General features: G+C 40.2%; 1 protein-coding gene across 1 annotated transcript; it reads right to left on the bottom strand.

The window, feature by feature from the left end:
* Window positions 1-880: 880 nt before the first annotated feature.
* Window positions 881-16,293, bottom strand: LOC104313477 (tyrosine-protein kinase TXK). Its single transcript, XM_009912433.2, has 14 exons — window positions 16,220-16,293; window positions 15,890-15,992; window positions 14,874-15,079; window positions 13,748-13,813; window positions 12,981-13,035; window positions 12,088-12,167; window positions 10,552-10,679; window positions 9,342-9,416; window positions 8,211-8,382; window positions 7,273-7,489; window positions 6,204-6,268; window positions 3,982-4,100; window positions 3,364-3,521; window positions 881-2,035 (listed from the first exon to the last, which is right to left on the bottom strand). The coding sequence occupies exons 1-14, from the start codon at window positions 16,291-16,293 to the stop codon at window positions 1,967-1,969; spliced, it is 1,587 nt and encodes a 528-aa protein (XP_009910735.1). The 3' UTR covers window positions 881-1,966.
* Window positions 16,294-17,367: the final 1,074 nt, after the last annotated feature.

Here is a 17,367-nt window from a genome sequence, read left to right as displayed (position 1 = left end):
AGCCTGGTAGGGAAGCATTATTGCCTCCTTATATTAGACCAACATGTTTCAAGCATGGATGCATATTCACCATGGGACAACTCAGTGAAACAGGCAAGAGCAGGGTGCTTTGAGTACATAAATCTAATGGACCTGCTTTTTATTGCATGGTACTGTAGTGTATTACATATTAACTTGCAGTAATAAATGTGGCAAAACCAGTTTTACAAGAGCTATTAACAAAGATTCCTCACACATTATTCGATGTCCTCATGTACATTTATATTGCAGAGATGGTTTGAATTTCACATTTGTGTGCATCATCTGCTGAAAAGCCTTGTACTTCTGTGGCCTGGGCATAAAGTGTGGTGAGCTCGATGTGTGTATTGTGTTGTATAGAGCTGTAGTTACTCATAGGTCTGATAAGGATTTCAATGCTCATAAATAAGTTGATTATAAAAGTAAAAAGTGATATCAGTTGGTGGCAATTCCTGTAGCAGATTATATGAAACGATAAGGATATCATGCTTCAGTTGAAGTAGAAATGCCTTAAAAGTGTGTTTGAAGATACTCCCAAATGTTCAAACAATAGGACTTAACAACTTCCTTTCCCAAGGGATGATAACTATCAAAATACTCTTGCAGTAAGGATGACTGATTAATGCCAGGAGTGAATTTGACCCAGAGATGCCATCATCTTCTGGAAATTCAAAACTTGGTGTGTTTGATATGTTCAATTTTATTGTTACAGTTATTTTATAAATTTGGAAATGAAAAATTAAATTGTGCAGAACTCAATCATTCTTTAGCTAGTGTGCTTTACATATTTTGTTTACAAAGTGGTATAAAAATCAATATTATGATGTGTTTACCTATAAATAATTCACAATTCAATCACACATTTTAAAGAACCTATTTATTCGTAATGATCTGACTATTTTATATTAAACAGTTACGAACTTCATCTGCCTTTTCTTCTCTATAATATATTTGTATTGACCACAATTATGATTTAAAATTAAAAGTGAATAATAACATAAGAAGTAGGGTTAAAGGCATTGTCCATGTCAGGTATCACAGGGTCCATGTGAGCTAGACTAATTCAAAGCACTTCATTTTACTGTCAGGTTCCAGCTTTAACTTGTCTATCAACCATTCTGGGCACTGGCACGGGGAGGACCAAGGCAAGCATGGGAGTTTGAGTAAGCAGCAGCAGGTGAGGAATGGGAGATAATACTGGAAAATTGTGGGAGAGGTTTGGATAAAATAATCCTTACTCTCCTTTTATACAGAATTGGTAGAGAAGACACCCTGACCCACCATGCAGGGTGGGTCTTCAGGGATGCTCAGTCTTTCCAACTGCTCAGATGTGACTTGGGAGCTGCTAAATGATGACTGCTCCCTTTGCCTGCCTTTATCCACAGCAGTGGGTATGGGCACATGCGCGGGCACTGCTCTGGCAGCTGGTCCATTAACTTGCCACCCCTTCTGAAACACTGCTCCAATTCTTTGGTGCTGGATGCTTTGCGGCGCAAAAGGGCTTGCCTTTAAAAATTACCTAGTTAGAGCTTTATCAGAGGTTCTTCCACAATTTTTGCTGCTGCCAATCAGTATTCCCCACTGCATGAGTCACAGTAAGTACCAAATAATTTAATACTATCGTTGCAGGAATTAGTGTAGCTCTGACCAAAAGAATAAATAAAAAGGCCTATAAGGTGAGTAAGCTTAGTTATTTCTTTTCAGACAGGAGATTTTTCTCCCTAATCACGAAAGCAAAGCCTTGAGAGTCCTGAATCAGCCTCCTGAGGTATCTTTCTCAAATAAGTAAAAATCAGGCCAAGCCCAAACAGCTGCTTCAATATGTAGGATGCTGGTACTGCGATTTAAGTAGAGCCTGCTGTAAAAGGCTGAGGTTTTCTCTACTAGCTACATTATTGACATGCTTCATGCTAACCTTTCAGTAAACATATTGTTATAAAATCTCTGATTATCCCATCTCTGTTATATCTGTGAGGGTCTCTATTAACTCTGCAAAAGTAGGACGTCCTTCAGGTTTCTGAAAGGAAAAGCAGAGGATAAATTTATATTAGCAGATTGGTCAATTATAGTACCAGACTTTAGAAGATGGTTACAAGTATATATGAGCTACCACTTAAAAATTACATTTTATTTTATTAATACAGAAGAAAAGATCAAGTTTATCATTTGAGGGAAAAAAAACCCTGTTCTTCATGACACCAGCAGCATGAGCACAGCCACTTTTCCAAGCATTCCTAAAACTTCTTTATTTCAATTCTGGACCATAATTCCTATAGGATTTCTCCTCTACAATGGATCACTGGAAAGCCCTACCTCTCAGGAAACCATGATACTCAGGAATGTTTCTTGGTTTGTTGAAAAAGTATCTTCCCTGCTGTATCATTTGATGTACTGCAACTCAGTATGGAACAAACTGCTGGCTGATGGCAGACAGAAGAGAGAACTTACTCCCCATCCTCTCTGTGCTGGCTGGCACCCCAGTGGATGTTTGCAGTAAACAAGCAAGCTAGATGCCGTTTAGATTTCAGTCTCTTAAGCTTTTTTTTACTCAGGGTCTAAAAACTTCATGTAGAGTTAAAAGATGGGCAAGAAAGGAGAGGTAGGATAAAGGAGACAATGGTAGCAACAACGTTCCCCAGCTACTCTTGCTGTATGCCTGCCTATTTATATGAAAGTGTTGCACACAAAGCTCTTCTGAAAGTACTTTTTATCTAAGAATTAAAGATTCATTTCCTGTAGACACTAGAGAAGGAGGGACCTTAAGGGATTACTCAGATGGAGGAGCTGATTAAATCAATGTTTGAATACCAATATAGAAAGAAATAGGTGCAGGAGAAATGGAGAAAGACTATCAAGTACTAAATCAGAGTGGAGAGGGTGAAAGGGATGCAGTCTAGGAGCTTTTTAGTGATGTACAGAGGTACTGATGTACACCTGAAAAATGGGGTTTAAAATCCACATTTAGTGGGCATACGCGCTTTGCATATGAATGTGTTAAGGTTATCATTCAGAGCAGAGCTAGAGAAAGCTAGGCATGATACAGAGGTGTGAAAAGGGTATTACATTTGACACAGTAGAGAAGCGAGACAATAGTGGCATATTCAAAACCAGGGATGGTCTATGCCTATTGTACTGATGATGTGCTTTATATTTATTAGCTGCAACAGTCAAGAGAAACAGAGGCTTGTAAACCTAGGTGTGATTTGTGAAAAGCATAGTGAGAGATACTGAGGATGCCACAGATGTGAAATAAGGATTTAATGCCTCAATTTTTTAAGGTTGCTTTTAGATCCACATTACGAATTAACAATAAAGTAATATCACAGGAAAAAAAGAGAAACAAACCTCATGCCAGCAGCTGTACATGACTTTGTACACAGTATGTGATGCCAAATATGGTCGATAAAGTCGGTTACCCTGAGAAATCTCACGGACAACTTCAGAATTTGACTTACTTTCAAAAGGCATTTTGCCTTCTGTGAAAACTTCCCACATCAGTACACCTAGAAGTGAACAAAAATATTTAGGACAAAACAAAAAAACCCAAACCCACAAGCTATTTAACAACATTCGAAGAACAAAAACCAACTCTTGACTTTTTGTGTATTGAAAAATGCGTGAAAATATGGGCAACCTGAGCTGAATGGAGACAACCAAAAACATTTTCAACTAATATAATTCTGCTCTCTTTTAAGTCAACTAACGTGGTGGTCCATGAAATTGAGACGAATATACATATGGCTAATGGGGACTTACCAAGAATGCACATTTCAGTCAAAATCTAATTTTTAGGCACAGAGCCTTTCTATTGAAAAACATACTTGTTCAATATAGGCAAGATTTGAAGAATGGGAAGGACTAAAGCTTAAGATAGGTAGCATGAGTGAAAAGTTACACTATCCTAAATCACATCATTAGTTTTAGGGAAGCATGGTATGTTGCATGTTCACCCAACCAACTCACCAAATGACCAGACATCTGATTTGCTGCTATATTTTTTGAAATGGAAGACTTCAGGAGATGACCATTTGATTGGAAACTTGGCACCTGAAGAGCTGATATATTCATCATCGATGACATACCTAAAGAATGACAGGAAACAGCATATATTTGAATGACAGTTCAAGAGCAAGCAGTTCTGGAGACATTTCCACAGATGGTTTATAATTCCATAAAAATACAGTGTCATTTTAGAAACAAGGAAATGGTATCACTAATTTAGTACAAATGCACACAGATACCCACACTGGAAGCTATGTACTTAAAGAGATTTCTGTTTAAATGAATGATTTGAATTGTTCATGAGAAGTATGTTGGAATAAAAGATTTTAATACCATCTGTAAGACTGACAAGATGGATGTTATTGTCATCGTCCAGGTATATATTGATAGGACACAACCCTTCACTGTGGGCAGGAAAACCAGCAGCAGTAATTATTGTCTCTTTTTTAAAAGAGTCTACCTTTTCAACCACTTGTTGTACCCAAACGCTACTGGTAGAGGGCTGCAATTCCAAACTGCCCAACTTCACAGATGTAATATCTGGCACATTGTTACAGAAGCAACGCAGAAAGCAATGTTCACCACATACAAGACAAGCTCTTGCAGTGCACTGGAAGAGTAATTTTCTTTGCCCAAGCTCATAGGAGCCAACCTCCCACATAAGATGAAATTATGTGCCCAATGCAAGCATTTATAGGCCAACATTTTAAAAGGCTGCTAGACTGACCCCTGCATACATACAAGCTCCGTGCACATTTTCCCAGTATTAATGTTCCTAAGCAGATGACAGATGCGCACTGCACAACATTTGTTCTCACAGAAGGCATAAAGCATTGGCACCTTTTAAAGGAGGTCACATTGAGAGAAATCATCTCTTTTTCTCCCTTTCTTATTTTGGTGCAGGCACAGAAAGGTGAGAGGTTATTGGATAAGGAACATACTAAATACCAGTAGAAAATAACCAGTAGTGGCAGTTGTGTGAGCTCTGAATAATCAGATTCTGTTCCTGTCACCTCTCCATGGTTTCCCAGGGAGAGTGAGTGCCTGTCCTAGAGCCACACCACTGGTGTCCACTTCTTGGCAACAGTGAGCCATTCAGGTCCATTATACTCAGACTGGACCCTGACAGCCCGTTGGTCTCTCACTGTGTTTTTGGGTGCATTTGGATGAGTCCAGACCCCTGACACTGACCTTACCCTTTTGAGGAGCAGTGCAACCAGTGGGCACTGCCATGGTATAGGACAGCCTTTTGAAAAACAAGTATTTAGTTAGGAACTGCTGGGGTGTTGTAATCCTTAGGTTAGAAAGAGGAGGCAAAACCAAAGGGAAAGGTGAGGAGCATGGCTGTGCTCGTCTGATGACTTGCAGCTGCAAGGTGAACGTCACCACCACCTCCTGCTCAGAGCCATGTGCTGCCTTTCAAGCTCATCTGCCTCCCAAGCAAGCCGATTCAGTCTACGAATCCAGCAGAAAAACCAGCCAGTAAAACACAGACGTGGAGAGCTTTGTATTGGGCTTGCAAGGGGAACGAAGGAAAGAGTGAGACAACCCCTTTGGGTAGCAGTCGGTCATTCGGTCACCTCAGCTGTAACATATAGCACACCCTCTGGGGGAGGCCTGTGAGGGCAGAGTTACCTTCCTCTGGCCCGTGCTTGCCGGAGCGCGTTGTGGTCTCTTTCCCCATCTTTGGCTAGTCCTCTCATTAAGCAGAAAAACCACTTCCCTGCTAGAGCAGCGCACGTCGCGCTTCCTGCCCGCCCTGCCAGCCCTCCCTGCCTCCCGCCTGGCCTACTCAGCCGCCGCCGCCTCTAAAGGTCAGCACCAGCGCCCAGATCTGTCCCCAGGGACTTTCTGGCCTCCCGCTCCTCAAACAAAGTTGGGGAACTTGTTTCTTCGAGCTTCTGGCAGCCCTGCGCACCCTGGGCATTTCTCTGTCCGTACACACCTCTGAAGTTTACCTGGTACTTTGTTCACCTGTCTGACACTCACCAATAGCAAGAGAAGGCCACGACATCCAGTTCATGGTACAACAGTTAAACAACGTTACAATTTTCATCAGAATTCAAAAATTGACCACAGTGGGATTCCCCAAACCAGTGAAGGAAGCGGTGAGGTTAACTCAAGGTCATGCTGCAGCTGACTGAGACTAGGGACTCACGAAACCTGCGCCAACGGCCTCGTACCTTGCCATGCCGAAGTCGGATACTTTAACGATGTGCTCCGCGTTGACTAAACAGTTTCTTGCAGCCTGGGGAAAATGTGAGAAACATACCCGACATCTGTGCTAAAGCATTTTAAGAAAATACAACAGCTGATTATTTTTGTTTCAGCTCATACCGTTTATATTCTAAAAGGAGATGAGTGTCGCCCTCAAAAATGTAAGAGAATTTCTGGCTCTGACTCTGTGAACATATTTCGCTACTGTGTAGTTACACAAACATAGCATATATCAGCTTAAATGCTTGTAGTATGAGTTGCAATATTTTTACATATTCCTGCAAGGTGAAAGAAATTTTAGGCTGCAGAAGTCTAGTTATCCAACCAGGTTATTTTCCTAACATTAGGAAAATGTCATTATGTAGCATTAGGACACTCAATGTGAATTTTTAAAAATGTTCTGTGACTTTTTTATTACAGAAATCAGGAACTCCTTGGAAATTTTCAAGATTTTACATTTCTTCAGGCAGCTAGGGAGGAGAGCAGGAAGATTTCTTCTCTGCATCCAAATGTGAGCATTGGAAAAAAAGCAGAGAGTAAAGAAACAAGCTCCTTTCCTATGATTCCCTGTCTATGAGGGATAGGGCAGAAAAGCCACCCAGATATCCCAGCATCAAGGTAAGGCAGTGGGGAGCAGAAAAAATGTAGATAGAAAAAAATTTTGTTAAAAAAAAAAAATCCTAATTGTTGCTTACCTTTTGTATTGCTATGATTTTGGTTGTGTTGTGATCACTCCATAATACTCTCTTATTGGGATGTCCTAACACTAGCCTGCTCCATGCTAATATCCCAATTTTCTCTGACCTCTCAAGTGGTTTTTCCAGCTGGAAAAACTTCTCTCAAGTACTTTTTCCAGCTGTCCATGGACAAAAGAACAGATGAAAAGTTTTGGTTTACAGCCAGGAAAACACTGTTGGCTTATTAGATCCTCCAGGACTGAAGTCTTACAGGACACATCAGTGTCCCATAAAATGCAGTGGCATGTTCTATACTGCCAATTTTTGCCAAGAACCTCAGAAAACCTATTGTACTTACTAAATCACGGTGAATAAAGCTATTTCTTTCCAGGTATTCCATCCCTTCGCACACATCCTGGCACATGCTCAGCAGCACGTCTCTGCTGAGTTTCCCTCGCCTTTGCTGAAGGTAATTGAGCAGGCAGCCGTTTTCCATGAATTCAGTCACAACGTAGAGAGGTTTGTGATGTGTGCACACTCCGTAAAGCTGGACCAGCTTCGGGTGGGAGAGTTTCCTGTTTAAAATTGCATTTTAGACAGGCTAGCATTTGTCTTTGGTAGGTAACTAGACCTTTGATTCTCATGATGGTTTTGAAAAATACTTTCAGTACTCAATAAACAGTATTCAATTCATCTGGTCTCAGAGTTGTCCCACTATCTAGCACATTTCTGCCTGCAATTTCCTCCAAAAAGTTCACTCTTTGAATTCGTAATTGTTCATCAGTTACATAAACACACTAAATTCAAAGCTTGATTCAAATGATGTGAAATGGAAAGGTCTAGTTATGCCTGACTTTCAGGCAGAGCACATGACCCTGCAAGGGTTTTTGTCTTCTGGGCTGTGCCAAGACCTGCTCTGGATACTTCCCTAATGTGCAAAATTAGCAGAAATGGTAATATAGTTTCTCAAAAGCTTTAGTTAGGTATGAGCTCTGCCAGTGGTCCTAGAGGCACTGAACTACAGATGAAAGAATAGTTGTAGGAGTACATTTATTTATCAGCACATTTACTACTCATGGAGCTCCACAGCACAAAGTAGTGCACGCTCTAAAGAAAGAGTCTGGCGATGAGCACAGCAAGCATCTGCATCAGTCCGATTCAGATCTTTCTATCAGCCTTTTTGTCCTGCACATCCACCATTCCCATCAAACTGGTCTGTTTTAAATGGAATTAGGCTATATTTATTTCTTGGTCATCTCAATATCAACTGCCAAGTGTAATACTTTTCGTACTTACATCATCACTTTGGCCTCCTCAATGAAATCATCTTCAGACATTGCACCTTCATTGATGGTTTTGATGGCAACCTTGATGGTTGCTTTCCATTTACCGAGCTGAACAACTCCAAACTGCCCACGACCAAGTTCTTTCATGAATGTCAGTTCAGATGGGTTTAATTCCCACTCCTCTATAAAAGCAACCCGATATGTTACAATAGTCAGGCCAGCTTTCCTAAACCGTGCTTCAGGAGACATGCCTTGCTATTTGCAGTTAATGCATGCATCGAAACAGCACGATTGTTCCTCAGCTATAGCATGAGTTTTAAATACCTGAAAATTTCCACATGCTCATATAAGTTTATATGTGAAAGTTATTTTACAGCTTGTAGAATGTGATTAGTGTTTAAATTGCTTAATGTAGGAATGTCTGAGGCTTGAGGATAAGGTAAGTGTTTAGCTTTGATTGCATATGAGAACTTTTCTGTCATTATCATATGTGATGTTTTTAACTCTGAACCAGTTCCAGAGGGATAGCATAGCTACAGAAATAGTTACTGTCTGCCCCTATTGTAATAACCACAATAGTTCTACCCTTCAGAAATATTAAGCCTTGAGATTCATGGGAACATGAAAGATACTCAATTTTGGAGGTTCCTATTATAGGCCAGATGGTATGAAATTCCTGATCTATATACATAAACATGGCATTTATTGCTTGTTTTCTGTAATACTATGTAAGATTCCATTCTTATTTCTAAAACTTGCAGAACTGACAAAGAAAATCTTCCCCATAAATAATATTAATTTCTAAGCATTTAAATAAATCAAATAGACTTTGAAAAGCTAATAAATGTATATTTGAGTCTTAGGCCCACTTAGAGAAGTCCAGACAGCTCTGTGAAATGCACTGGTGGTTGTAACAGAAGCACAAGAGTCGCTGAACAGGACTTGAGTTAGGCATCTCGTTTGGTACTGACACCTTACCTGGAAAAGCGTGTCTGTTTCTGGTGAATATGCGGCTGTTTATGTGTTTCTTATTACCAGGAAATTTTATGGATACAACTTAATTATTAGCTGGGTGAATGCGATCTAAATTCTTGCCTAGGCAGATAACTAAATCTCCACCAAAAGAAGATAAAAAATTTACCATAACTCAATGCTGCTGTTGCTGATGAAGAACATCCAGCTGATCCAACTGGATGTCGGAGGCGAGTGATAAGACCTGTAGGGTACAAGGCAACAATATTCTGTTGACCACTTACTCCATTTTAAAGTATGCTGTATCATACCTCTTCTCAAACAAAAATATTTGGAATCTGATGTACATTTCTTATTTCTTGAGGTTACTTTTCCTTACAGCTTGTTCAGATAAAATGCTACAGTGAGAAGAAATGGAAGAAGACTATTCAATAGGGCCCTGACTACAGAAGTATCCATACTTTCATACAACCAAAAGTGATACTCTGTTTGTACAATGTTAGTGATCTTAAATAAAGGAGTACTACAATACTATATCACCCACCTAAGTGGTCTCTTCCAGCATGATTTCTCAGGATTGTTTCCCATTGCAAGAAATGTTTTTGTGTTTGTCATTCATTTTCTTTGAATTCATGAGCCAACAGTACCAGTGAGTACATCCCTCATCAAGGACTCCCTGCGTTTGTTCATTCTTTGGTTACTTTCAGGTCCTTTTCTACTTCATTTGTTTCCTACAATCTTCCTCCCTGTCCCTTCCCATGTCTTCCTTCCTCACTAGTGTGAGGGATCTCTGTGTGTTTTCCCATCTCCACTCATTCAGGGTAAAAGCATTTTATATTGTATTAAAATAATGGGCAGAACCAAGGTGAAGGGTATTTTTTAATGGTAAAAATTATAAAAGGCTGCCGTCAGTCAAACAATTAGAAGTGGCTAATTCTTGTAGGCTGCAAACTAGTGTTAGAGAGTCCTTGTGCCCCCTAATTCTGCCTTTGATTGTTTGTGGGGTGGGTTTTTTTTTGCCAAAATCAGTAGAACGCTGCCTGCTGATGCACAGCATAGCTCCTGCTTTCATTAAATTGCATGCATGCAAGTCCTGTTGTAGACAAGGCAACAATTAAGACCAAATTTCATACAGGACCCATTCAGTCACATATGAACATGTAGATGAGTTTGACAGTTTCACTTCCTCCATGGTACATGCACACTACAGCTATGACTTTGACAGAAAGGATCATGGCATATTTGAATTCATTAGCAATAGAAAAACTTCTGTCTCTTTTTATAAGGAAAGTATTAGGGAAGAGTGATTTTCAGTCTCTCAAAGTCCTGAGGAGCTTCAAATCATCAGCCGTAAAACCTTATCAGCTTGTATGCATTACCTGCAGCATTGTGTTGATGATACTCGATGAGTTCAGGAACAGATGAAAAGAGATAGTTCTCTGCTACATAATATTGTCCCGAGTGATTTTTCTTAATTTGATAATGTCGAATATCTCCACTATGACTTCTGAAATCAACAAAGGATTATAGTTTTAGTAAAAGTAATTTATACTATAAATCTGATTAAGTTTCACTTTGAAAGAAAGCACAGAAAAATCTGAAAATTCAGGATACAATTCTCAACTTAAAATGGCTGTGTGTAGCTGGGATACTGTTTCAGGGAAAAAAAAAAAAAAGAGACTCCTTGAATGGATCTTTCTTCCAGCTTTGGGAGATATTGCACAATAGTTTTTATTGCACAACTATTTACTCCTGTATCATTGCATCCATAAGAAATAGCCATAGTGTTTAACAGATATTCCTCCTAATTCATCACTTATTTGAATCTAAGCTTTTAAAATTAAAACGCTCTTCATTACCTGAGTTTCCCCCCAAAAGTTAAAAACATATTCACATACAGTGTGAGATTAAATTCTCTGTTCTGCTTCTCCAAAGCCTCGTCATTGGAGCTTTTGTTTTTTGATACATTTGCTTTTCTGTATTTCTCCACATTATCTGTCTTGCTTTCTGTATATTTTGCTGCCCATCTACCCCTGCTTTCTGTGAGACTCAAAATGAAGAAGTTAAGTTTGCATTTCAGGCTGGGGGTGGCTGCTGAAGGTTGGTACCCTACCGCAGTCGTGGGCCTGTGCCCCACACAGGAGTGGTGGGGAGGGCTTGCCCACCTTTCTGAGGAGGGGAGGGAGGGAGGAAGAGGGTGGTGGTAGCAGTGATGCTTTTGCCTTGCTTCTCTCACCTCTGGCTTGCTCTAAGAAGGCAAGAAGGAAAGCAGATGCTGCTGATGCAGGAGGATGTAGGAGGGCTGAAGGAGGGGGATATAAGGCAGCTTGGGATGGCATAAGTCAGTGCTGTAGGTGATTGCTACTGGTGTGGGGGAAAAGCGAGTCCTGTGGCAGTCCGCCGGCAAAAGAAGTAAGACTGCACAGTGAGGAGGTGAGGTGATTTTAGGAGAAAAACAGGAGACATTTGGGGACAGCAGAGTCTGGGATTAATTTACAGTGCGCAGAGCCTGCAGAGAAGGGAAGCAGTTTGGTGCGGTGGCCAAAGGCTGTGGCAGCGTGGTGTGGCAGCCATGGCACTTCACGTAGAAAGAGAGACAAGAAGATGCAAATGTAAGGTCTTATCGCCTGCATTATGTGGATGGGATGCATGGCTTTCACAGCAGATTATTTGAGGAGGATTTCAATGAGTGCAGTTAATCTTGTCTTGGCAGGACATTTGCACCCTGGCTCCCAGCTCCACTGCCCACTGTCATCTTTTCGGCACACATTGTAATTAACTCTGCATGAACAGCACTGCAGTGGTGCCCTGCTCTTGTGCACTGCATGTCCAACCTACCCACTTATCCTGAAGAGCCTGCAGGAAGTTTTTCCATCACCTCTTGATACAAACCCTAACCATTCAGAGCAACTCACCCTTTAGCCCGCGAATACATGGACAGCGTAAGAAGTCCCTGTTGGCTTGAATCTCTGACAACAAATGAGCCTTCTTTGGACTGAAAAGAAATCCAAGTAGAGTTATTTTCTGCTTTTGAGCTTGCATAATCCTCCATCAAGATAGGACTCGCAGCTGATTACCAAGTTCTGTGGGATACCTATGACTATTTGGGAGGGGGATAAAGCAGTGGAGGATGGGAATTGATAGCCAGGTACATAGCAGAGCAAAATTACCCAAGGGAAAATACTAAGTGCCAGGCAGTTTCTTGGAGACAAATAATTTAGGTGCATTATAGTCTTCAGTGTGAAGTAGTGAAAATGCTTTGATTTATTAAAAAATCAAATTGTACAAATCACTAGAAAAAAAAACTATAAAACAGTTCTATCTGAGATGTTCTTCTCTGGTCTGTCTTGTCCAAACCTTGTGTTAGTCCTTGAACAAAGACGTAATAAGTTAACTGAGTTAGGCACTTTGGTAAACTGATAGGGAGTAGAACGCAGTACAGATTGTTTGCTCTATACATAAGAAAGATGCAGGGGTTTTGTTAAGCTCTTCTAACCTCACTAATTTACTCGCTACATGGATTTCAGTCTTCAATATTTCATATAAATGATGAGCACAGTAAACTGCATGTAATTTGATTTATCTAGTATGGAAAATCTACCTAGAATTTGCTAGGGCTACAACTTAAAACTCTGTGAAGTCTGGATAGTCTGCACTGTACGCTTACCCCAGAAAGCCTTTTTATTTTAAAGTACTTTCTCTCTTACTGTGTACCAAACAGATTTGGATTTGACTATGGTAACACTCTTGATGTGTCTACTGATAGACCTTGCTAGATATCGTTAGCTCTCTATATAAACTCAGTTACCTTCTGGCGCAAGAGAAGTTCTGCCTGGCTTCTATTTATGTTTTTGCAGTACCACCTGCAACAAGGAGAAAACATATCCTTTAATTTCAGCCAGTAAAAATTGTTTGGTCTGTTTCACAAAAGTAATCCATCTTAATAGTTGCACTATTCCCAGTCCAAAAACCTGAATAGAACTATCGTTGTATATAAAAGTCTCTTAATTTGGAGCGACTTTATTAGACCACTGTAAACGTGACAACTTTTTTCCCCATTCACTGTGATTAAATATGAGTTCAAACAAAAGAAAGACCAGGAAACAGTTACGTCAAACTGTGATGAAATTTACAGTCCCGGATGCTGTGTCAAGCCTCTCTTCTCTAGAATTTTGCAGAATTTTACTCTTCTCTCCAGTAAACTAGGTTGAAGTAATTGGAATTAGCATCTATTCAATTAATTACATGTTCACAACAGGAAAAGATCAGAATATAAAAACATTATGTAGTAAGCCTACAGAAATAGGAAACATCTGGATTCTGACAGTATGATTTATGAAAATGAATGTTGCTGAAGTGTTCAGTGTTTGTAACTTCACATTACACTCTCTGAGCAAATATTTCCAAATCAAAATGGTTAATTCATTCTAAGACTAATGTTTTGTAACAAAAAAAGAGCTTTCAATAAACCCCTGTTCATGTCTAATAAAGATTGAAGGATCAAGCCCTGAAATGTGTTGCTGCAATCCATTTTTTTAAAAAGAAAGCGCAATTATAATTTTCAAGGGTACTTACTCATATGTTTCTAAATTACTTTTCTTGTTCTCAGTAACATAGTTGCTGGGAATTAGACCTTCATTCCTGAAACAACATATTGGGGATAATGTTATAGTATGGTATAAAATATTAATGGGATTCAGATATACCTCTTCCTTTTGTTGAATTACAAAGGTTCCTTATGCTATTGGCTATGTCATTAGATACTGAATCCCAATGTGGGAATTGAAGAGAAGTCTGAGCTCTTTCATGCCAGGCACAATCTTTCTGTCCCACAACTGTGGATGGCTACTGAAATGAACAAGTCAGCTGGGATAGGTATTTATGGAGTGCTGAGAGCAGCATGTTAATGACAATTCTCAAGTCAAATCAAAAGAAAATTTAGAAAAAAAATATATTTCTTCCAATTCAGAAGCCAGCCTCTTCATTTCTGGCCTATACAAAGCTTTTATATGAAGAAGTATAAAGTGTGTGCTTGCATGTATATACAAAATAATAATCAGTGTACTCTCGCTGCAAATATGAGTTAAGAAAAAGCATTTTAAAGTATTTAAAGGTGAAATCTGAATGAAAAGGAGACAGTTATTACATAACATATAACCGTTCCCAACATCAGAGTACAGGATACACTGAAGAAAATGCAAAGAAGAAAGGGGAATTACATGAAACAAACATAAACATGGAAAGGATCCTAACTGAAGTTGTCTAGCTCTCTAAAGCATCCAGGAATTTTGGATCAGGTATTTTGTTTCAGGCACATGTCTTAATAATCTCTGTGGTCTTTATGAAGTGTTTGCACATATACACTGCATTGAAAAGCACTTGAAATATGGAAAGCTGGATTTGCACATGGCTCAGAGCCCAGTAACTCACATGGTCCTCAAATGCCCTTATGTTGCTCAGGAGATTACTGAGTCTAGGACTTAACTCTGAATTCCAAACAGATTCTAGATTCCCCACCCATTTCTGGGGTGCCAAACACTGCTGAAAGCCTGCCCAGTCAGCACATGTGCCTCATGAACACTTTCAAACCCGCCCCTAAAATGTTGCATGTGTCTCGTTCTCTTTGCCTGCTTTCGCAGGGGTTGTTTTAGGCTTTTTTTTTTCTGCGTAGGGAGATTGAAAGTGATGCCCACTCTCTTACCCATGTTGGTCTCTTGCCTTCCACCAGTGGGGATCATACTGTTCAAGGATAATGTATTCTTCTGACTTCTTGAGTGGTAAATCTGAGGGTCCTCTGGCAAAAAAGTCATAGAGTGCAATAACTCTGGGTTTTTTTGTGTAGTCTTCCAAGACGCCGGCAGGTAGAGGAGGTAACGGCTTGTTCTTTAACTGCAATTGCCTCTTACGCTAGTGAAAAACAAGTATCTTTCATAATTAGTCTTTTCTCCCTACTATTGCTTGCTTAATTCCCCCACTATTAAACCATGTCAGTAACTAAAAGGAACTCATTGTGGTCATTACTTCCCCTTGTAAAGCACTAACACCTCATCACTTGTAAAATAGCAAGACTTACATTTGAGCAGTTTGATGTAGAAACCAAAATTATAATGGAAAGTACGGTGAAAAATAAACAAGCCATCTACCTAATCTACATGGTACGAGTGCTGGGACAACTCCTCAGCTGGTGTAAAAGCAGAGCAGCATTGAAATCAGTGGAGTTACAATGTCTAGAAATTCGGCCATTTAACCAGAGAATTAACATGGAGGGTGCTGCAGATTTTCTTAGCAAATCGGCAGGAACATAATAATTTTCTTTTGCATCAGGTTAGGTTCTAGCTTTGCACTTAGTTATGCTTTGAAAACTCAGATTAATTCAACTTAGATATAGTAAAACTGAGATGGACATTTCACATGCTGGCTGAGCAAGGTGACCTTGCATCTGCCCAACAGGGCAGTCCCACCCTTCCCATCTCCATCACCCAAATCCAAAAGTGGGAGAAGGAACAACCTTGTCCATGACAGCGAGCCTGGGAAAACTCACTGTGACCCTGTATTTACATCACTATGAATCTTTGGATGCCTCTACTCTGTAGTTTTTATGCAATGAAGAGCCTTCCATGCTCAAGAGCTAGTTACTCTTCTGCTCGTTCTGGTACTGAGCCACTGTATGGCACATCACCCCAATTCTCTCTTTTCACCTGCCAAAACATTACTTACCCTGCACTTCCAAGTGGATGCATAGGAAACACCTAATTGTGAGGCCGAGTACTGGGTCATGAGGCCAGTATCAGGGTCCAGGTTCATTTTTGTTCTCATTGCTCTGATTTTGAAAAACATGAAGTATTTGTGTGAATACATACCTACAAATATTCACATAAGAACATTCATGGATATATATGCCTGCCTTCATTAGGGTTATGCAGGTTAGAGTGTCTTGAAACTTCTGTATAATTAGCAGTTCTACTGAAAACAGAGATTTTAGGATGTCCATTATGTGTAGATATTTTGATCATCTTAATTGCTGAAAAGCTTAAGAATTTCACATACCTTTTTTGCACTGCGCAGCAGCAGCAGCAGCAGCAGAAAACAGACTGGATGGTGTGATCTGTGAACAAGAACATTTTCCATATTTGCAGTGTTCCTGTTTGTTCATTCACAAAACTTACAGAACTAAGGACTACTGTATGTGCTTAGCCCCATTATTAGCTCTGTGAGATATCTAGCAAATCATTAAGGCTGAATTTGCAGCCACCAAAGACAGCAGAGCTTTCCTACCACCCTACCTATTTGTTCTCACTGTCTCCTTTACAATGTCTTAGCAATTATGAGGCATGTGATGAGTTAAATCAGCTCGCTCAATCAGCAAAAATAAAGAAAGAGATCTTGTCAGCCAGATCAGTACCAATCTGACTGATCACACCACTCTGTACAAGCTCTAACCAGTGCAATGAAGGGGATGAGAACATCATCAGGGACAGGAGGTGGAGAACTGTACCCTTCAGCACTGACATATTTTTTAGATCATTCAAGGTAAATATAAAACCACACTTGCATGACAAGCTTTTTCTTATTGTGAGGTTTATTAAAGGCAACACACTACATTCAGTTCTTTGAATTAATACTGATTTTCCAGTTTTTCTTGCAGCCATTAATATAATATACGCATTAGCCCAGGTTTAAAGTGCTAACAAAAGATGTACTTTACACTTACGTGCCAAGTGGTTGATAATCCTGAGAAAAATACATTGGACACATCATCACATACATCATACATTTAGAGAGAAATCAATCCAATATATCTTGCATGAGCAGCAGAGAGGATGTGGTATTAAATAGGTTGGAAGGCATTAAGATTTGAGCAAGGTAAATAAATGGTTGACATCCGCCCTGGTCCGCTTCTACTCGGGCCGAGACCTACTTTCTCCAATTTGTGCTCCCACGGCAGTTTGAGCCAAGCTGCGGCAGCTACGGTCCCGTCCGCTTTCCCTCTGCACTGTTGTTCATCTCATCTCCAACTGAGCGAGACAGGATGCTAAACCGGCAGGGAATCGCACTCTGCTGGGTCGTCTCCCTGAACCGTCTCACCATCAAGCATCACTGGTGAGCAGGTGGGAGGGCAGCAGCACCAGCGTGACGGGCTCAGGCTCTCGGGTGCGAAGTACAGTCTCTTAGGAAGCATGAGAGACAGGCGTGTA

This window comes from Haliaeetus albicilla, chromosome 1 (assembly GCF_947461875.1).
Source record: "Haliaeetus albicilla chromosome 1, bHalAlb1.1, whole genome shotgun sequence".
NCBI lineage: Eukaryota > Metazoa > Chordata > Aves > Accipitriformes > Accipitridae > Haliaeetus > Haliaeetus albicilla.
Note: the sequence above shows the minus strand (reverse complement) of the source record. Positions and strands in the feature narration are given on the sequence as shown.